This window comes from Glossina fuscipes, unplaced genomic scaffold (assembly GCF_014805625.2).
Source record: "Glossina fuscipes isolate IAEA_lab_2018 unplaced genomic scaffold, Yale_Gfus_2 0, whole genome shotgun sequence".
Taxonomy (NCBI): Eukaryota; Metazoa; Arthropoda; class Insecta; order Diptera; family Glossinidae; genus Glossina; species Glossina fuscipes.
The window spans coordinates 12,566,092-12,589,939 of NW_023998414.1; the positions used below are offsets into that span (position 1 = coordinate 12,566,092).

The window sequence follows — 23,848 nt, forward strand, 5'->3', positions numbered from 1 at the left end:
AAATTTATTAAATCTTCAATTTGCTTTACGGAGCATTATAAAGTACATAACGAAGCCATTATATCATAAACCCTTTCTCATGTTTGGTGCGAAAATTTCCTTTTTCTTTCTTTTTTATTTATTTTTTTTTACTAAATTAAAGCCGCATTACTGCCAGCGCGGTACTTAATATAGATTACAATTTTACAATGATTTTCGTGGCAATTTTTTTTTTCTTCTCTCTTCTTATTTAGTTTACAGTTGTTTTTGTTGGTAGAAAAATGAATATTCGACTGGATTTTTTAATTCATAGTTAAGCACTAAAAGATCAAAATGTTGTTGTTGAGTAGTAAGAAATATTATAAAGATAGTAAATACCGTGATTTATATTAATTTCGGTATGCTGCAATTTTCTCTGCATCTGCTTTGTGACATATTAAAAAGAGAAGACGCTGTGAAGCTGCCTTTGAATAGCCAAACAAATGAGCGAAGATATTAATATGGAAAAAAAAATATACTCCAATATGTTCCGTCGATGATGGATATGAAAACGACTATGAAAATGTATGTCATCTCATCGGTCAATAATTTTCGATGCCAAGTGAGAGTAAAATCTTTTTACAAAATTGGACTTTGATCATGATCATGGGTAATCTTATTGAAGAGCGATACGATCAGTGTAATTATTCAATAGATTTGTCAAAACGCGATTGACTTCCTCATCCATCCTCGATTCATTCGTCTATTTTTTTGAAATTTCCCATCAAATAATAGTTGCTAGGGTCCAGCTTTGAAGAATACGATAAAGTGAGGCACTGTTTCGAACTTCAGTTTCAATTTATGCGGCTTTGCCAAATGTGGCCCAGAACTTGTGATACGTGGACTAACAATTGCGGACAATTGCCACTTGGAAAATAACTTTCTCATGCCCAAATGTGTACAGCGTAGTGAATATACTGTCCCTTGATATGTTTACGTTATCAGCTATCTCTTACAATTTCACTATTGTCCACCGCGGCCTTGTTTACAAGCAGTAAACTACCGACAGAGAACATTTGCTATAACACTGTCTAAGGCAATATCTGATCCAAGCGGAATTTTTGAGCATCACAAACCAAAACGAGATTTAGTTTTTGTCATTATTTTCAAACTACTTGCACTCAATGACTGTAACCTATTAATAAAAGATCGAAATGATATGAAATTTTGTCAAGCATCCGCTAAGGGTTGGCACTTTTTAAAAGCGCTATGGATTTTTTATCAGAGTGGAGATGTACTTCCCAGAGAGAAATGTACATCGCAGGGAATATAACGGATTTGTTAAAGATGTTTAAAAAGGATGTAAAAGTTGAAAAGACGTACGTGGAATGGGGAAACGTTGGGTTACCAGGCCCATCTATTGTAACGAATTCTCTTACTAAACATCTCAAGATTTTGAAAGATTGTTTTTCGAACAAGAATTTGAAAAGCGATTTTCTAAATCAATGAGCAATGTCCATCTGTCTCATTATTTTATCATAACAATTCACGAGCTTTTTCATGGATTAGAAAAAAAAAAAAAACTGTTCTCCTATTAGGTAAAAAAAATACTTATTTATATGTCATTTCATTTATTACGTTTTACTTTTGCCTAATAACGATGCAAAATGAGATTTTGAAGGCAAAAAGAAAAGAAAACGAAAAGAAGGTTAGGCTCTTTATGCTTTTAGGTACGAATCATACAAATAAGTTTTTACAAATATTTATATTTGGTTGCTTGACAGCTTGGCTTGACTGCGGGCAGTTTAGGGATAATTTGCTGGAGAGAAATTTTTTTATATTTTATGTATGTATAAGCGCCGTTTTAGGTTTTAGGAAATTTTTATTTTTTATTATAAATTTTCATCTTATAGATGTGTATAAAATGTTTTAAATTACGCTTTCATTCATCTTTTATTCATTTATTTTTCACACCCGGTTTGTCTTTTTTTTTTCTTTTTTTTTCTCTCACTCTATATTCTCTTTTGTCGTCTCTTCTTGTAATTTTATGCCTATAATCATAAAAAAGAAAACTTTGGTTATATTTTACGGTTTAGCCGCATAAAGGTCAAACAGCATAAAAGTTTCCCCCATTCAAGAGCTTAAATTATTATGATGATCATCAGCTTTTTGGAGGTGTAAATTTTACAACATTTTAAGCGAAATTTTTAACAGTAACTGTAGATAAATAATTTGTAAAAGTATCTAAGAAAAAAAAAGAAGCCCTACATTTGTGTTAAATCGCATTTTGCGTATCCGCTATTTGGATGAAATAGATAAGAAAAAAATTCACATAAAAGTGCACATACGTCACTTTAAGCGAAACATACCTGCGCAAAATTTCATTTCGTGATCTCCAAGGAATTTTGGTTTTGTGTTTTTCACTACAAAAGTACATTTTTTAATATAAAAATAGGCCGCAAAGCAAACAAATCTAAACTTTGGCTATGTCTTAGCAAAACAATCTAAGGGTTTGTAAATTAGGAGAAACAATTCATTGGGAGATATTGAGGTTATGTTGGATTTCTCTTATATGATGGCGTAAAATACAACTGAAGCTAACCTAAGCTAAACGTTATGGACCTTGGTGAATATTTCCTTAAAACGTTGTGTGAACGACATTTGTCGTAACAAAACGGGGTAAAAAGACGCTTTTGCTCGGCATACATATCCCAAGGTAATCTCTAGAAAAAAAGGCAATAAAAAAAGAAATATTCCGCTTGATATTTATAGGGTTTTACGAATGGAAAACAAAGAAGAAAATTATGTTCGGTTGCGATCGAATTTTTTATACCAGTAATCGTATTATCGTACAATAGATTGAAAAAAGGGCAAAACTAAATTCGCATTATCTATAATATTGAGTAGGTGTGGCCGATTTTTGGTATTCTCGTAGAGTAATTTTGTGGATATTTATGTCGTGTATCTGTTGTAGCCTATGAGCAATAAGTAAAAGTCCCGGAAAGCAAAGCTGCTCACAGTTGTGTTTATATACTCGTGTGGACGTTTTAAGCGTTTTATTTGACCAGATTGCTCCATTTTCAAACTCTTTGGCAAATTTGTTGCTGAAATTTCTATTTTTGCGAACGAAAAAATATGTACCGCAGACAGGCTTAAGTGATTTCTGAGTTTAAATCTGGCAAGGAATTTATACATTTTATGAGGCTTTGAATTTTCTTCTGTGCGTTATAAAGGTATTGAAAAAAATATAAATTTATAATATTGGATAGGCGGGGTGAATTGCTCCCGTTTTTATACAGGTACTATAGCGTCATTCATAGAACGTACTTTCAAAATTTTGCGAATCGCTCTCTTGTAGTTTATGAGTAAGGGGTAAAAAAAAACAATTTTTTTATTCCTTTTGAAAAAATGAGTTATTCTCAGTTTACGTGACACGGTAGACGTGCCCTTCGACAGATTTCGCCGATTATCAATAAAAAATTCGCGGTGAAAGAACTTCTAAAGTTTTTGCCGAATTTAAGGTCGATAGCTTTATTTTTGGGTCCAGGAGATTGTTTATCACAGATATAACGCAGGCCAACAGACGGCCAGATGCACAATCGATTCAGAATTTGATACTGATCAAGAATGTATTATATACTATGTGGGATTTTCGAAGCTTCCATCTGGGCGTTGGACACGAATATATCCCTCATCTTTCGGTGATGAGTGTAAACAGCCAATGTTTAACATCCATCCATCTATCCATCCATTTTTTGTTGCAATGAGAATGAGAACAATTTTTAGTTTTATGGATAACATTGTTGTTAAATACGGTGTATATTGAATTTTAAATCCCTTAAGTGTAGGGCAGTGTAGGGAAGATTCATTGATGATCTCCATACTCTCTGTTCATCGAGTTGCGTACATATCTTATTATCTTACTTCATTTCCGATAATACATATCAAATCCTCATCGGAAAGACCTTTAGATAATGTATAATCAAATTTTGTATTCACTAACAAAGTTGTAGAGTAACTTTGTCAGTTGGTTTTCGGTTTGGTATTATAGAAAACATATCGTGCTATGTGTTGCTTTAGTAAATCTATTTTTGCCCATTTGCGTTTTAATCGTTGGCGTGCTTGTGGTCGCTAAACTAAAAACAGTAAAATTAAATATTGTGATATTCGTTTTATTCTATGTTGAAAATAGGCGTTACCACATACATATAGAATATATATTTTATTTATTTTTTTTGTATATTCATTTCTTCACTCAAGCTCCTATCTCTATCTCAAGTGATTTATTCAAATATATATTGAATACAAAATTTAGATGGGTAACATCTTAGATTCATAGGATAGGTGTCAAATAATTCATTTTTAATGCCGAGCCTCTATAGCCTTGTTTAAATTTACATATCTTTTGCACACACACACACTCAAGTTTTTCATATGTTATTTACCTTTTCCGTTTACCTACCATAGAGTTTATAAATCATATTTTCGCTGTTGTGAAAAAGCAGACTATTTTTTTTTTTTTTTTCTTCTCAGACATTTTGACATATCTGAGTGTAACTAAAACATATTAACCCTTGGGGTAATGTTTGCCCTTCTGTACTATATATACATATACATACGTTGGACGGCACAATTCTATATAGTTTACAGGTGCTTTTGTACAGTTTGCTTATGTAAATCGTAATATTATTTTCTTAAACACATAAAAACTTATGGTTAGACGTCACATTATAGTCGCTTGTGAAATGGGAAAGATTCATAAACCGCGATTTGTTTAAATATAATCCTTTGTTGGGCGTTATAGTGCAAGTTTAACATATAGGTGATGGTTATATTTATGTGTTAGCAATTTGTTGAAGAAACAAGTCCTGCTAGTATGAAATTTGTACTAATAGTTAAAAACTGGATCTACTTGTAACTGAATCTACAATATTTACAGTAGACTATGTTTTGCTTTATTTCTCTTTATAATATTATCTTAAGCAGATGAAGAAGTTGTATGAAATGTTGTTTATTGTTGGTCTTCTTCCATTTTTCGGGATATGAATTCCGTGAAATAATCGCTCCCCGGAAGCATAGCTATTTCTCACGGTCTTCGAAGGACTGAAGCAGTGATCAGCAATGATCATTTCACTTCGGGTTGTAGTAGTCATTTGCTCTTCATATCATTATTCATCATTGATTTTTTCAGCAGATTTCAAAGACTTTTTCTATCCTCCATCCAAATGCTTAGCTAACGAAACACAGACTTTCATTTTATTAGTATGAATACTCGATGAGATTTGGACTTTTAAATACTTTTCTTCTTTCCTTCTCTACAATAATTGCGTTCCACATTGTTCGTCGTAGATTATTATTATTCTGGGTGTGATAACATCGGCATAATAGATCATCGGCTCGGGGGGGATTAATGTTAACAGGAATCTTACCATTTGGTCTGGTTTAGACTAAATTTGTTTGCGTTTAATGCCATAATAACCGACGCACATATTAATATCAATTAGAATACGATGTCCCCAACGACGTCTTTGACGGCTTGTCGGCAATATTTCAGCCACGAACACCGAGAGTCTTGTAATGAAGCGGTCGCTTGGGCAACTTGCTCTACGTGCTTTTACCAACTGAATTTTTTTTTTTTTTTTTTTTTTTTTTTGGTATGGCTATACTAAATAAACTTTTGCGTGCGACTAAGGAGAGTGATTGTATTCTTGTACTGCATTATATTATGTAGTAGCATGGAATTGGTCTAACGTAATAGAAATCGAACTTGAGTTTCCGGCTGATTGCCGGACTTCCTACCCGCTAAATGATGCGATCGCCTAGTATATTGATATAGATAACTTGAGGTATGTGACAGCTGAAGACGAAAGTGACGGTTAGGGGATGAGATGTTGTGAAGCAGATCATAGCAAAGCGATTGATTCGTTACAACCTTATGAAACCAACTGAAACAATTGATACCACCATTGTGTTATGATAAAACAATAGTCGTACCAAAGCAACCCATCTTAAGCTGCAAGCATTTTAATGACTAATAAGAATGTATGTGGCCGATCTTTATCATGTGCCGGTCGGTGACGTTTGAATTATTGTTAGCAACCATCAAGACGCAGTATTTAAGAAGAAGTTTAATGAAATTTATTGGAATTCAATTTTCTTCACTTGAATTTTACGTTGTTGACGTGTATTCAAAATTTTGAAATGGTTTTTGATTTTCTTTTGCTTTTTTCATAATATATCTTTTATCTTATGGGGAGCAAAAAAAGAAAAAGTTTTAGGTTCTGATTTATATAGACAGGCATATATATATATATGTTCGTTCTACTTATATAAGTATAAGTAGATATAAAATAGAGCGCTTAATTAACACATTTACACATTTTTAATTAACTAGTTTCATTGTCACTAAAGTACTATTCATACGCATACTTACGTTGATAGAGAACATGTGCATACTTACATTATATTATCTATATAGTCAGTTGTATAAGTTGATACAATAGTGTAATTGCTAGTAACCTTGCTTTTTCTGTATGTTATTTACAACACTTTACGATTTAACATGACCTTTATGTTGTTAAGTAAAAGTGAGTTGTTGTGTGCCATCTATTATTGCACAACATACATAAAAATCTCACTCTTTATGCTCCAGTACCTTTACACAACAGGATGTGGTATATGGTATTAATATCCTTTACCGCACATACGTATACACAGAGAAACATTTCCTATTTTATGTGTGCCGTAAAATGCATGTTTGCTCATATAAGTGTGATAATAATTAGAGTCTACTAGTGAATTAAAGAAAAAAAAAAAAAAAAAAAAAAAGAGAAAAAATGGAACAAAAGACACTAACTAATTACACACACTGTTATAAATAAAGCAAAGCAGAGTTAAGCTAAGTAAAGGTAAATTCTACAAAAATAAAAGCAAAAAAAAAAAATTATATATATATATTCTTTAATTAAATTTTTTTAAGATAAGTTATAAATTTGAAACGACTTACTATCATTTAAAGCCCTCTCGCATAGAAGCACTAAAAATTTGTAGTTAATCATTAAAGTTTCTGTGACCAAAATAATATTTCTATGAATATTTATTCGTCTGAGTAGCGGAGTAGGCAAAGGACGACGACTAACCTCTCAATTTTCGCCGTAGAGTTTGCAAAATAGGCGAGCATATGATCTAAGTTATCCGACGGCCATTAAAAATTCATACTTTGTCGATTTATTTACAAAATACATAGATAATAAATAAATAAGTAAAGATTCATATGAAACTACGCATCTGTACGGACATGTTATCAAGACATCAAATTATTTTTTTGAGATAAATTCTCAAGGGGCAACTTAAAGTTAGTTCTGACCTGAAGGTGTCTCGCTCATTGCTGTTCAATTCAACTTGCCTTTCATTCGTAATTGGCCCAGACATTATTCAGCTGATGATGATAAAAGGATTCATTTGTTGCTTGTGATGCATTATCGTGTTATTAAATGTGCTATCACAAGCGATTCTAAGGCTTTATTTCCTGCCCTTAATCGCTAGACTCGAAGAAGTGTACAATTATTTTCGATAACGGATCAATTTTGTATATAGGGTTTCCCGCTGCAAATTTCCAACTCTTCCCCTTAAATGCCGTATAGATCTTAGTTAAATCAATCGATAGACAGGTTTATGTGTAGATAAAACTTTGATTATTTTTGATTGTGTTTGTAAACAAATTTCAGGCTTTTGTCTATCGACTGTTATTGCATTTGAGTTCCGGATTACAAGCTGTCACTACTAGATGCAAATTGTTGTTTGAGAATTTCATTCAAATTGCTTTTTAAAGTATATCTTCCGCGGGATAATATTCCGGGGACTATTGTGAAAAGAGAAAAATATTTCCGGAGCAGAATGCGGTCGAACGCATTTCGTGAGGAAAGCACTAATCAAAAAAAGCTTACGGATATCTAAATGAGATATAATAATCCCAGCTAAGGGGTCGAGGGGGTAGTCTTAAACCACACCTTACTACACTTCGTGTCACATATGTTATTGTGTTTACGATATAATATAATTGTCAAGCTCTACCTTGAAGGTACAAACTTACAGAGGGCATTGAAAATTTATAAGAAAGACTGACTAGTTTGCGGGCTTGCTCATTAACTTACTCCCGTTATATCCGACAGATAATGATAAAGTGAGAAAATTGGAAATAATTCTCAATACTTGTCCGACAAAGACGATCTCTACGGTATGTTTTTGATAGATTGGCGGTACTTTTTTGACACCAATTATATATTAAAAAAAAAAAGAAACAAATTACAAGCTATATATGTTTTAATAGAAACGATAATTGTCTTAAATAAACATATAATTCAAATTGTCTATTATTACAAACGAAAAAAATCGCTTTAAAACAAATACGCCTAAGAAATAAAATAAATACTTTTTATATGTTTTTGTTTGTGTACACGCAAGCGGTGTTAAGTGAATTTGAATGCGAACATATACATGCACTTATAAAAACATTTTTTTTCCTTTTTTTTTATTCGCTTTTGAACTTTTCCCTTGCGCGATAAGGCAAACTACCAGTTTAAACTGAATATAAAAGGTATGTTATAGAATATTTCAACTCAAAACTAGTAATTATTCTTTGGATCGCTAGCAGGTTATAAAGTATCGCTTCTACTAATTAACTTTGAACGTTTGTAACGTTTGTAGACAAAAAAAAAACTGAACTTAAATAAAATGCGATCTTTGGATGGATCTCGTTTATCATTTTATATATATCATCATCATCATTTAATAATAGAGCAAAGTTTCCTTAACCTTATCTTTCGAAAATTTTCGTAATTCTTTGTGTATTTCAATTTAAGCTGCTTATGTGAAAGAGCTACGTTTTTTCAAAAAAAAAAAACAAAAAAAAAATAAAACCAATATATTGAATTTGGTATAGTTTGGGAAACAGGGGCACACGTCACACACGCTTCCAAAATCTTCTACAGCCATCCTTGTTAAATAATAAATTTTGGCGAAAAAAAAAATAATGATTTGCTTCGAAGTACTTAGTATGAATATTTTGGGCACATATGCGTATATTGAAGGTTTGTTATTGTGCGAGGACGCCGTGAAATGGCTTTTGCACCATGGCGACTGAACTCCTAAAGCATTTAACGGAGTTGTTTAAGTCTTAACGTTTTAACTCTCAACTCAATGGCGGGTTCAATGAGTTCATCGTATTTTGACGGTTTAATATTAAGGCATTATTAATTGTCTTCGGGACATAGCGAAGCTAAACAATGCTGCAATCTCGTGATTTTATTTTATTATTATTTTTTTTTTTTTTTTGATGACCAGTCGCTTAGATGTTTCGCCAATATGTGTAAAAAAGTGAGGAAACAAAGATGATCAGCATGATCAGCAAGCGCTACATTTTTTACCGATCGAGCAATAGATGATACACCGCACTTTGACTGGACGATTTAATAGTCACCCTTCTTATCTACTCGGTCAGGTGGTAGCACATTTAAGCGGCCAGTTAATAATAAAAAATTAAACGTACTTAAAGCTAGTCGACTATTGCCTATTTATTTCATTTTGTATAATTTTTTAACCAAAAATTTCAAAAAAAAAAAAAAAAAGAAAAAAAAAATCAAAGTCTCGACCGAAAATAAAAATTACAGTACACAACATGTGATTAGCATATATATGTGTTTATAAAAACTTAATTATACCTATACTACTGTGATATTTGTTTTTTCGGACCTGGGCAAAATTGAAACAATAAACGAAATGCTAGAGGCGAACACTTACACTTTTGGTGATAGAAGATAAATACGCTTTCAATAAATAAATAGTTAAATTGCTTTCTATAATGTTTAGGCTTAATATTTGATAGCATGATTGCCTACCTTATAGCAAACAATTTAAACAATTTCTTAACCCTTGTTTTGAAGCAATGCGAACAAATAACTCTTGTGATATCCTTTATGATATACCTAACTTTACGATGCATAGTATCCTCTACGCTAATATCAATAGTAAAAATGAATATTAATTTCTAAGGATGATGACCTCTATTTTTAGGATATAGCTGAGCATAGTATTTGCGAATTAGCAGAGCTAACTGAAATGGTTATTGGTGACTAGTGTAAATAGTAACTATTGCAATTAAAATGGAAGTGAAATACAAAAAACCCTTGCAATATATATAAACATTCATGGTGAAGTGAATCTGGAGCTCGGCAACGATGGAGTTCATTTTGTTACATTTCAGTAGTAGGCTTTGCGAAAACTTGGACGATACCAGAGGTGTTATGCTCACTAGATGTTGACTACGTATTCCCATTATCATTATAACGATCTGGGTAATCAAAACTTCCAGTCATTTTACAAACATTATTAGAGATGATTGTCTCCAAACGGAAGTTGCCTGAAAAATTAGTAGCATTTTGAAATTTTATTTACTATGAGTGATGTGTCTATCCATTTTAAGGAAAAAGAAAAGCACTTCAACCGATGACGTTTATAAACACTGTACTCTTTTTCCGCGAAACTTTACAATTGCAAAAATATATATATATATATATATATATATACACATATATATATATATATATAAATAAGACAACGAACAGCGGATAGTTAGACGAACTAAAAATATTTTGCTAATCCAGAATTTATTTACTCTATGAAATTTCTGATATAAATATTTTTTGGTGTTACAAATGCAACGGAAAGTTTAGCAGACTTTCAGGCTTTGGATAAATGGTATATAAAGGTATTAAGCATTTGTTTAACTTTGTGGACCAAATAGCTAGCTACACTTGCGCCTAATATACAGTATTGTCTTTTAAAAAAAATAATAAAAAAAAAGACAACTCATAGAGGTATAGAGCCGTAGAGCTATCAACAGATTGAATTATATCTGTCACTCTTAGAGCTGGTTGTGGCATCAATGAAGAGTAAACAAACAATTTTATACAAATTGTATCTGATCCCGAGCTGATAGTGTCGTTGCTGATGATGGCGGTATTGTGTATTGTGTATACGTACAATATGAGAGCATAAAAGACAGTTCATTGCAATTTTTGTGTTTGCTTTGGTTATTATTGTACGTAGAGACAGTATTCTGTACCTCTCATAAGGCCAGCGTACATTTCAAAAAAAAAGGAAAACTTTAGACAAATATTTACCAAATATGCAAATGAAGAATATATTGGAATACATTATCTATTCTTTTATTTTTTTTTATTTTTTGTCTGCTTTTATTTTGTTTTAGTATTAGAAATTGTTGTGCTTTTTTTTTTTTTATTTTTATTAAACTTCATACACACCAGCGTGAGCAATAATAATCAATGTCGTCGATGATGGTAATGTGAAAAGTTTATTCTCTTTTTAAATTAATTTCCCCTTAATTAAATAATTAAATAGTAGTCGACGCTTGCATGCCAAATGACCCTAGAACTGAACAAGAAATTTAATAAAATATAATTAATGATGTCGAGTCGAACAGTGTTAAGTATATATAATAGAGACATCGTTTGTCATGTGGACAAGGGGATAATGAAACATGACAGCAACATTTATTTTAAGTGTAAGCATAATTAAAACTGTAAATCTAAATGAAGAGTGACAGTAAAAGAGGAACATGCAGCACAAAAGCAAGTGATACAACAGTAGCGATAGCGTAGCACAACACAACATCATACTATAATATTACTTAAGAATATTGGTCACATAAAAATGGAAATTCTCTCGTTATGACCGTAAATGAGCTCATTAGTTTTCGCAATCATGTTGCTTTACTTGTTTTTTTTTTTGTTTCTTTTTGCTCTTTCCTTTTTTTTTTTTTTTTTTTTCATTTGTTCGCTTTACTGATGATAGTACTCTTAACGTTACTTTACTTAATGCAACAACACTTTAAATAGTTGATTCGTTTAAGTTTCCTCTAAGGAATGTTTAAAAGAAATTTGTTTGTTTTTATTCCATCTCCCTTCGTTTGTACATATTTTTGTTATATTCACGTCAATGTGTTGTTGTGTAGAAGGCAAAAATAAAATAAATAAAAAAAAAAAAAAAAAAAAAATTTTAACATGCAATCGAAATGTGTTATGTAAGTGGCATTGTGGTGGTTATATAGTAGTTATTGTATGGTTGCATACTGATATCAATTTCACTTATCCATACACGCCAATATCATACCGGCATCGAGAGAAACTCAAATATGCTCAAATACTTACTACACCAAACCATAAGCAGCATAGGATATGTAAGTGCGCATATATATATATAAATATACATATACATATACATATATGCAAGCCGATGTCTTTATATGTGAATGAGCAGAGCAATGCTATTTATATAGAGTACATTGAGTTGGCACTACAAGCTGCCAGATAAAGTTAATTTAGGATCCCAAAAGAAATTCCATTGCACTTGTAAAAAATAAACAAAAAATTTTTGGTAAAAGACTGGGATCAATTGTATGGATTGCTTGCAGAATTAGAGTAAAAAAAAAATTGGAAATAAAAAAATAAATAAATAAATAAAAGAAATACTGAAAAAAAAAGAAAAAAAAAAAAAACGTGAAAGAAACACATTCAAGAGTTGATTATAGTAATTTAAGCAGAGAAAATAAAAAAAAATACCGAATATAAACTAAACTTGAAAAAAAGAAAAGCAAGTAAGGAAACTATTTTCACGTTAAGGTGAATTTCTTAAATCCATTACCGCGTTACGTCTAATATATAGGGCTGTCCGTCTTGATTCGCTTCTGTTTTGCTTACACCGTGACACTTATTCTATTAAGTGCTTAAATTCACATCCATCGTTTGTTTTTTGTTTAAAAGAAAAAAAAAAAAAAAACAATTGATCTCATACCCAGTTTAATAACAACATTCTGACAGATCCTTAGTTTTTTCTTTTCCTTTTGATTCGCATAAATATCAATTATATGCAGCGCCGTACTCTAAGTGAAAGTAAAAATTTGTGCTTTGGCGGATTATTGAAATTTTTGTGCATAAATTGTTATCGGGGCAGAAGTTCCTTTTCGTTCTAGTCATTACTAGACTACACACAATTCACTTTTGATTTATTCAGCTGCTATTAACGAGTTATGCGAATACAAAATATTTGCTGTCATGTCGGGTTTCAATAGTGTTACATTTTTCGAGCAACAGATGTCTTATCTTCATTTTATTTTCAATTTTTGAAGACGTGATTAGCCACGTTATTCTACATCGATCGAAATGAATTATGATCGGAAAAGTGTGGATAAAGCAAGTGCGCTAGGATCTCATGCTCAAGCAAGTGAAGCTGTCACTCCTCTAATTTAGTAAATTTTCGAGGGATATAGCTGCACTGGGTTATAATGTTATCGAGTTTTTCTTTAGGTATGAACGCATTCTTCATTTCATACCCAGGTACTAGTGCTACACCATTAGCTATTTGTGCCATGTATTCCAGCAATTTCCAAAAAGCTCGTAGTACGGTATATACAACTGCTCATATAATCAATACGTAGGCTTGTATATATGCCGTAGCAGCAGACATGATATAGATAATAATCAATACTCGCGTCTGGTGTAAATCTTCTTGCGCTTGGCATTCTCATAATGAATGCATCACTTTTTATCATAAGCTATTGTACAATGGAAGGACGTCTCCCGCTGAGATCCTTGGATCTGGTGTGCGCACAAGAAGAAACGCAGAGTTCATCCATTTCTACTTTACTATGTTTGGTATCCAATTTATCTATTTTTCTATCAAGCGATTGAACAGATATTAGTTTATTGGCATTGACAGCCGCTATTATAACGTTCGGGGTTTGACAAAACCCTTCACTTAATATATCTGATAATTCTTTGTTTAACAAATTACTACCTACGGACGGATAGAGTACGAGCTTTTTAGATCTTTTTTTGAACGATGAAACCTCGATGAGGTTTAGAGGCAATATGAAATAATGCTGAACTAAAGTGGCAGGAGCAATGCCCTCCTTGATAATGTTCTAAGAAATCTTACTTTGAAATCTTTGCTAATTTGATTGAAAAATTCATTGCATAATAGCCCTGACCCAGCTACTTGACATGCACCCGCTTAACATGTCTTGCAAATTTTGTGTCTATTTACTTGAGATTGATTTATGCCACATAAAGTCTAGTTTCCTTACGAATTGTGATGTTTAAGTCAATCTATTAATAGCAAGCAGTCAAAACTCTCTCAAAAACGTCATATAGACAACATCTCTTTTTTCTATCGTCCTTTTTTTTTTTGTGCTTTCACTGCTAAAGAATGCAGACATTTTGATATTGTTATCTCGTTTGTAACCATTAAAACTTGATATTGAAGAACACTATAAAAAAAAAAAATAAATAAAAATCCTAATCGCCGTAACATCCTTGATGGTCATGTTTTTGTAATTGCCCGTCTGTCCATCTCCTATTGCAATTTCGAATTTGAAATGAAGTACATTTACACTTCAAAACTAACCTACGTCTGCAAACGGATCACAAAAAAGTTTAACAAAAAAAACACGTTGCCAATGAATGGAGAGAAATAGGAGAAGAGCTAAACCCCTAGTTTCTGACTGTTTCTCAGATTCCATTAAACATTCTTGCGGATAGATTGATTTCTGCTTATATTCTACATTCTTGGTCGAAATAACGTCGACATTTAAAATTACCGCTCGAGCGATCGCATGTTAGTTACATATCCAGGGCAATTGAAAGCCAAGGGAACTGCCTACTTTGCCTACCTGCTCCACGACCGAGAAAAACCTTAGATGTAAAAAACTCACGCACTGCTCAGTACAATAATAGTCGACATATGGTTAAAAAAAAAAAAAAAAAACAAAAACTAGGGTCTGTAATACCCAGGAGAAAAGGAGAAACATGCTAACATGTCTTCTTAGGGTATATCTGAAGGCAATATAGCATTATCCGAGGACACTGCACTTTTGCCTAAAACGTCCAACAGCTGGACTTTGTTTATGAGAATATTTATTAAAAATGCTCCATGCTCTGCCCATCTCTTGCTCTTGCGAATAAAATTACGGGGTTTTTTAAGCAGCACACTGCCGCAGAATCCGAAGACATTTTCTACAAAGTTGGTAAATAAATGATTTTTTCTGACACAATATAAACTAAAACCCGGAGAGTATCTAAAGTTTGTTGCCTAACAAGCTAATAATGATATCATGTATACACCTGAGTCTCCTTTTACGCGAATTTTCTTAACACGAAATTGGATTTAATACAAGTTAAAAAGAAAAAATATCTCTTTTTACACGAATCGTTCGTTTACACGAATCGTTTTACGTTCTGTTTTAACACGATTTTCATAATTCTATTAATTTTGTTTTGAGAATTTTTTAACGAATTTTTCGGAAGATCTTTTCATGTTTCTACTTTTTATTCTCACTCTGGATGGATCATGCCGATTATATGCGTACATGAGCGGGATTCGACAAATTATGCGCAGAGTAAAGATGTAACGTGTATTTTACGTAATGCTTTTTCAAAGTATAATTTTTCTTTTATAATATATTTAATGAACTAGAATACGTAAACATGAAATAAATGCTTAAGTAAACTCTAAGAAGATATTTTTAATATCGTTTATTGCTGCACTTTTCAGTTGGTTTGTTTTAGGTCTGGATCCAATCTACTATTTTCCATTTAGCCAATATCCTATTTTACACGATTTTTTTTTTTTTTTTGCTAACGTATCTATCGTGTAAAAAGAGAATTAGATGTATATATATAGTTTTTTTTTGTTTTTTTTTTTTTTTAATACAATCATGGTCTGTGAGCATTATTATTTCTTATATTAGCTCATACATATGTCGTTTTGTTTTTTTGTTTTTTTTTGTGCAGTTCTTCTTTCGGAAAGTTTTATAAATTTAAAGCAGGTGGAAAACATGGCAAACGTTATGAAAAATACTTTTGTACAAAAGTATGAACAAATCAGCGAAAAACACCTCTAGTGGAAGATCAATGATTTATGTGCTCCAAAAAATTTTATGTCAGGTAGGAAAAAAACCGAACGAAAAACATGAGTCAAAACATTTCTTATACGAAAAAAAAAAAAAGAGAGAAGAATTTTGCAAAAATCAGCATTCTTTTTCCAATGCTTAAATACACAGAAGTGAGGTGCGCGCACAGCAGATAACAAAAAACCTTGCCTAGAGAATCATACACAACAAATGGTTACAGGTATTTAGTTCAATGGTAGAGATAGATAGAGGGTAGAGTAACTAGGTAAGCAGGTGCCGCTAAAGTTGAGAATAGCGAAAATTTATTAAAAAGTTTTTTTTTTAAATATTCTATTATTCTTGCGGTTCGTGAACATATTTAAAATGAGTGAAAAGTAACTAATTTTGCTTTCTTTTATAGAATACAAAAATAAACTGAAAGAAAAAAAAAAAAAATTAAAAAAGAAAAAATAAAAATGGGAAAAGAGGAAAAGCAAAACACTAACCTACTGTCTCTCTGCCTTTTGCACAATTTTAATGACAGTTATGACCGCGCTAATGTCTCATGTCATTTAAACTAACGCCACCATTTCTTTTATGCCTTACACGCTGCACTCCATAGCACTCTAATGTCCTTAATTACATACTTTGTTTAGCTTAACGCAAACAACAGCGAAATTATTATTATTATTTTTGTTTTATTTTTCCCTTTTTTTTTTTTGGTTTATATGACCTTCAGCTTTTTTTATGCACTTTCCGTTGGAAGAACTTTCAACCTGTTTTTTTCTTCGTTTTTGTGCAGTTTGTGCATTTGACGCACCATATCAGGATTTGAAATACATGTATAGGTCCCTTTGTTTTTCATGCTCGCTAACAAAATACGAGGTACATTTAATTAATCATTTTGTTGGTAACATTTACACATTAGACCTAATTTTTTGAAATTTCTTTTATAATTTGCACATTGGTAGAATTCAATTTTACAACTTTCATTTCATATTTCTGAGGGATATAGAAATTATTTTTCCGCCAAAAATTATATAATAAAGCGATGAGCAGTATTAAAGTATTCCGTCAGAGTCGGTGGAGAAGAAATCAATTTCAAGTTTTGGTGCGCTATGCTGCTTTCTCTAATTCACGTTCAAATTTTGCGCTTTATTCAAGTGGAGGTAACGCTACGAATTGCAGAAGTTGTTTAAGTCAAAAATATAAAAAAAAAAAAAAAAAAAAATGAAATTTATTATGAAAATAATTTATATTTGGTTTTTTTTTTTTAGAGGACTAGTCACTCTAGAGGAATACGAGGACATAAGCAATCAAAGAATTGTTAATCGTTAAATAAAACATTGTCTAGAACAACGGATATATTCGTGGGTAGTCAAAGTATTCGTCTTTTTTTGTAGCGCTAACTCTCATTGGAGACCTTCCTTTGGATGGCAGAGAAGACTACAAATGTTAACAAGTCGTTTTAGTAATGTGTAATCGAACACTGAGGCGTTATTGCTATTTTCGGATTGGAAATTCAACTTTGTAGATTTTCTACAAATTTCTATTACGTCCATTATCACTTGGGACTTTTTAATCTGACAACGAAAATGACGTCTCATTGCGTCAGTCCCCGATTACACTACATTTACCCGATTTCATGAAATAGATGCATGAATGTTCCGTTTTACTGTTGGCGTTAATATTGATAGTAACCTAACGTCATAATTGGATAAAATTTTTTTAAATAAATATAATAATAGGTGAAAGTAGAGAGAATGTGAAATAATCTAAATTAATAAGCGAAAAGAGTAAGTAAACTTTTTACCGAAGAGTTTCTTAACTACATTTTTCGCAGAAGAATTTCCACTTTCCTTACTATTGTAAACTCAATCTCCTAGATTGAATTAGTTACTGCATACTGCCTACTGATAGTATCCGCTTGAATTTTATTCTCAAATAACTTACATATATAATGACATGAATAATGTACGACTTAGACCATTTTCATAATTACATATTCAATGGTAAAAAGTAAAATCTAAGATATTTTACATTGTATTTCCTTGATGGCTTTTTGATTTATGTGATTTCAAGTCATTGTGACAAACTGTGACGGAAGACTGTGTAGTACAAGGAAAAGAGTTCATAAAAAAGAAAAAGAAAAAAAAAAAAAAAAAACAATTGTGACGTTGTGTATCTAAATGCCATAATTATGCATAACAAAACGAACAATAGACAACAACAAATAAAAACACATGTATATACCATGCTTGCACACTAAGCATATGCATATATAAAATATATATTTATATATATATATATATATATATATATATATACGTATAAAAAATAGAAATAATATATAATAGAAATGTGTTCTGGCTTAGCTTACTTTGTATTGTCTAATTGTGTATGTACAAGTATGCGCAAATGTGAACGCGTATGTGGTTTTTATTTTTCTACAGCAAGCGGTTTGTATGTATGTTTCTAAGGAAAATTTAAAAAAAAACTAATAATTTCTTAATCTTAAATTAAGTTTTATTTCATATCATATAGTTCGGAAAATCTGGGCGCGCGTTGTAAACGTATTATTTCTTTGTGCCGACAAATTTTTGCGAACTATTTCTGATTTGTTTTTTTTCTGATTGATTTTTTGATTGCTTTCAAAAAAGCTTTCAAAATAATCGCTGCTTTATTACGGCTCAGATCATTTTATGATCTGCTACTCGTGCTTGGTGCTCTCTTTTGTATTCTATTCTGTGCTTTATTTTGTTGTTGTTTTTTGACGCTAATTTTTTGTTTGTCCCTCAAGTGAGCTTCTTGTTAATATAATCGCAGGTGCTGGCTGGCTGGCTGGCTATGAAAAAGAAGAACAATTCATTAAGACGCATGTTTGTAGGTAGATTCGCGTTCTTGAAAAGCATAGAAACGAGCCGGAGCTATCTTTCAGTGTTGAAGAAATCCATCAGTCCCTGCTTAACCATGAAATCTTATGAACACTGAAATTAATAAATGAGTCTGAAGTTGCTTAAAACAATGACGTCTTTATTTACTTTAGGAGCGGGAATCATTTTACTTCATCGCAATTCGATTGGGACGATGTTATTAGACCAGGAATTATTAAGTGCCTGCAACACAGCCGAACTACGCAAAGACAGCGCTCCGTCACAACCAGCGGCAGTAGCCCTCTTTCTGGGTTGTGTTGTTAAGATTAGTAAATGGCATTGAAATTATTTCAATCTGATTGTTATTTGGAATATAACTCTTAAGCATGTTTGAGCATTGTCATGCTCTGCTATGTAACGTTATACATCAATTTGCTTTCTAGACTTATTTGTCGATAGCTTTTGATGTAAAGTCGTCAACTACTACTCCTACACACCTTATTACTCAGCTTTGCCTTTACTTTCAGTCTTCCTGCCTGTGTATGTGCATTTTAAAAAGGCGAACGGAATAGTTTACGGAAAGAGCAAAATAGTTGATTTTGTTGGTTGTGATGATTTTATTAACTCCGTTTACAAAAGTCGTTTTTCCTTGGAGAGCAATGGGCTTAATCAACGCTTCTTTAACGCTTCTAAAAGCGCTCGGGCAAGTGACTATGAGCTTTCGCCACTTTTGGAAATAATCGGACTTAACCGAAAACCAAGCAGTTTAGACGATTTCGAATTATTGTATAACTTGACAAAAGAAAAATGCCTGTCAAAAAAATTTTCAAAAAACGTCATGGAGATGTAGGCGTTGATATATTTCAAAAACTTAACCTACCCTTACAATTGTGTCGGGTGATTTGCAAAATTAAAATAGTGCAGCAATAACGAAACGAATAACGAAAAAAAAAAAAAAAACAATGTGTGAAATATTAAAAGCTTTCGCTTTACATCAATCTTAAAATAGGTGAAATCGTAAAAATTTCAAAGCAGAAATCATTTATTGGCCTTAAAAACCCTTTTTTATATAAGGTAATGAACGTTCGTTACACCTGCATTCTGACACATAACGTTCATAGAATTTCTTTTAGAAAACTTAATTGGACGACTAAGATCTATGCTCTAATGGATGTCCGCGTGACGCTGCGACGGTCAAGTGAGAAAAGTGAGCCAATCGATCAATTTTACGCCTTTAACGGCCGAGCATTGACTACAGTTATGGCAAAATAAATTCTGCCACATTTGATATTTGAATCTGTGAACACTGATCTGGTGGTGGTCGTGATCTAACCCATCTACTGTAAATAACTTTTTAAAGTTTCTCTGTAAATATTTGTATATATTTGATGAAAATAATTAAAACATTGAATAAAAACGTAGAAGATAGAACACAAAAATTCTCAATTTGTTGGAATAAATTTTTACTCTTGGCGTTCCAATTCTTCCTCTAGATCTTCAATCTCTGCCTTATATTTTGTAGTAAGTGAAGCAATCTGAAAACGATTTAAGCGATATCATATATATAGCTTGCAATCAGTGATAATATAAAATACCTTCATTTCGTAAATTTGCGCTTGGCAACTTAATTCAATCTGTAAACGTTTTTCATTTTGCTTTTTGGTTTCGGCCAAAGTAACTTTAAACCAATCTACTAATTTATTCCTCAACGTATACTCCTGCTTTTCCATTTCTTCAGAATGTTGGGCACGTAATACCTCCTCTAGCTGTTGAAGTTTGATGTGTAAAAATTGATCTTTTTCTTCCAGTTGTGCACGCAATGATTGCAATTCTTCGTGTAAACTGAAAACAGCTTTCAAATATTTTAACCCAATTAATACTGTCATCAACTTACCGTGCATTTTCTTCCGCCAAATCTTCGTCTTTCGCTTTATCGTTTTCCTCTATATCAAAGCGGGTGTTTCCCGAGAAATTCGAACATCGTCTACGATTTTTGAATGCTATTGATGATTTGAATATTACATTTCTAGCGATTGAGGCGAAGTTTAACACGTTGCAATTTTCTTCATAGTATTTATCCAAAGGTGTTAAATTGACTACCATTGTTAACTTTTCTCTACCTTGGAGTGCCGTTTGTAATAACATTGTAAGTTTTGATTCACGAAAAGGTACACGTTCGGCCTTGTTACCAGCTGCACTGGCTGCGTCCAGGCAACGCCCTAAAACGATAATTAATCCATCAGGTAAGCTAGTGTTCACTATACTTATTTTACAATTATCTGCTTAAGCATAATTTTCAGCATTTGTTCTTGTTTATCTTATTACTAATAAGTAGAAAATATAAACTAGTCGAGTGCGAGAGAAGGGGCGTCGCTGTTAAGGTGAGAAATCGAATGGCCACCGCTGTTAAATTAAGAAATCGAAGGGTCACCGCTGTTAAGGTGAGAAATCGAAGTGTCTCCGCTGTTAAATTAAGAAATCGAAGGGACACCGCTGTTAAAGTGAGAAATCGAAGGGCCATCGCTGTTAAATTAAGAGTTCGAATGGCCACCGCTGTTAAATTAAGAAATGGAAGGGTCACCGCTGTTAAAGTGAGAAATCGAAGGGCCATCGCTGTTAAATTAAGAAATCGAAGGGTCACCGCTGTTAAATTAAGAGTTCGAATGGCCACGGATGTTAAAGTAAGAAATCGAAGGGTCTCCGCTGTTAAGGTGAGAAATCGAAGGGTCTCCGCTGTTAAATTAAGAAATCGAAGTGTCTCCGCTGTTAAAGTAAGAAATCCGAGGGCCACCGTTGTTAAATTAAGAAATCGAAGGGCCACCGCTGTTAAAGTGAGAAAGAATGAAATTTTAAACAATTAGATTAATATCTTCTACATTTTGCATTTTCATTACCGGATATATCTATACTCACAGGATATATCTATACTTATACCTAAAACCATAAGTGATGTATTTATGCGTTGAGCTTCTTTAAGTCGAGAGCCAACATTTCCCGTTTTATCCAGTCTTTCAGAACTGGCCAAGTCACAAAATTTATATGAAATCTGCAAAAAAAAATTGGAAAATAGAATGCATAGTGTGTTAAACAGTTTTAGGTTGAGAGCCTTTACGAATAGAATCAAATGGCAAGAATGAATTTATCTTTAACTACGCGACCTATAATATGAGAGCATTTGTTATTACATTAAATAAACGACACCACTTACCCTCTTAATGACGCCTATATAATATTTTAATACATCCAATAGAAAGATGCAATGGGATCGACTGGAGTTCGCATTTATTAAAGTTGATGCATATGTCAACTTTTTCTGACCATAACGCAATAATTTCAATGCTTCCAAGCTATTTTTTACATAGATCGATGTTGCCGACTTAATAAACACGCGGCCGTCATTGCAAATTATTTTCAAATTTTTCTTAGAAGCATTTGGCTGCACACCATATTTAGGAGCATCGCTATCTAATAGATCATGAACTTGTTCATTATAAATTTCGACGAAGGTTACCCAAATTAATACGTGAGCATCGTCAATGGGGCCTTTCGGGAAACGATGCTCGTTCCATATACACTGTTGGATACTTTTGTGCTGGCTTTCAAGCTCTAAGCTTTGTGCCAATATCTTCTTCCGTATTAAATTTTCTTTACCAGTCGCACTATCTTCCAAAATTGTTATTTGCCCATTGATAAGTTTAGCGGAAGGATTCGGATATATTTGACCTTCATATAAGGAAAATAGATTTTCAAGGGAGCGAGGTATTATGCCAGGACGATGGTCATCGCCAAGTAATGTAAACGTTTTGCCTGATCCTGCAATTCCGTACATTAGAACGGTACAACTTTCTTCCGCGATTATTTTCTGCCCAATACACTTTTTATACAATTCATATTGACTAACGTGTGAATCGAGTATATCTGTAAAACTGTAGTGCTTCTCCGTCGAATTCTTATTTAAATTTGTTGCTTCATGAGGTGGGGAGCAAATCAAAACATTTCCTTCCTTAGAAATAGCAAACGTTGAAGTCGGACAATCTACTGGACGCAGCCTTAGATAGACGGATGCTCCCACTTCATTCGACGGGTTGGCGATGGTGGCGTCACTTGTTGCGCTTGAGCTAGCGGTTTCACTAATTCCGTCTGCACTAGCAAGATCACTGGTATCATCCAAGGAAGAATCGATTTTACAGTCGTCATCTTCTCCCTTGATATCATGAAAAAGCGCTATTTTTTGTTGTGAACGTGGTCTACAACTGTCTGTAAATTCTGCTTCAGCCATATTTTTTTTGCAAAAATCAATTGAGTGACCGGCGATGTTTAAATAAAGGTTTCGATGGAATTGAAAATTTGAAAATTCTTCGTTCCTTATGACGTTTGCTTATGATTTATTTTATTTCTGTCATTTTATTATTTCTTTTCTATTTCTTGCTTGATTTGTTTTTTTTTTTTGTTTTTCTTCAAACATCTCTGCATTTAACTGACTCCTTCCTAGTGCCTACTAAGCTTGTTGCTGCTCTCGCTATTGTAGTGTTTTAATAGTGCGTAATTACCATTGCAAATACTTAACACATTTTTCTTATCTTCATGTCTGCCAACATGGAATGTTTGTTTACCCCATGTCCCCGAGCCAAAAGTGAATCTGAATCAGATCGCGTCATCACCTGCTGGCTTCGCGAGCGATACTGTCACAAAAAATATACAGGTAGAATTGGTCGAGCAGCAGACGCCGTCTTAGACTCAACGAAGGGATGACGTTGGTCCTATCCCCACTGGAGATATTGATTTTTATTATCCCTTAATGGGGACAAAAAAGAGTTTCTTTGAATCAGATAAAGAACTCATGGCATTGGCTGGTGCATGTCACTACCTAGAGCCGTTACCTTCTCTGCAAACTCGCACAAGACCAACTTGCAGCGTAGCATGCTGCACCTCTCTTCCGTCTTCGCATAAATCTTCCATATTTGGACATGTTGCTCACCATCATTCCTCATCGGCAGCGATAGAACTTGGGGATCTGCCATTGACAAATCTGGTTAAGGTAGCGAGTGCTCTA

General features: G+C 32.8%; 1 protein-coding gene across 1 annotated transcript; it reads right to left on the reverse strand.

The window, feature by feature from the left end:
* Positions 1-20,258: 20,258 nt before the first annotated feature.
* On the reverse strand, positions 20,259-23,151 carry LOC119644825 (kinesin-like protein subito). Its single transcript, XM_038044583.1, is given in 5 exon segments — positions 20,259-20,330; positions 20,391-20,557; positions 20,676-21,014; positions 21,730-21,841; positions 22,004-23,151. Coding segments are annotated over 5 exon segments (1,761 nt in total). The 5' UTR covers positions 23,075-23,151.
* Between the last annotated feature and the right edge of the window lie 697 nt (positions 23,152-23,848).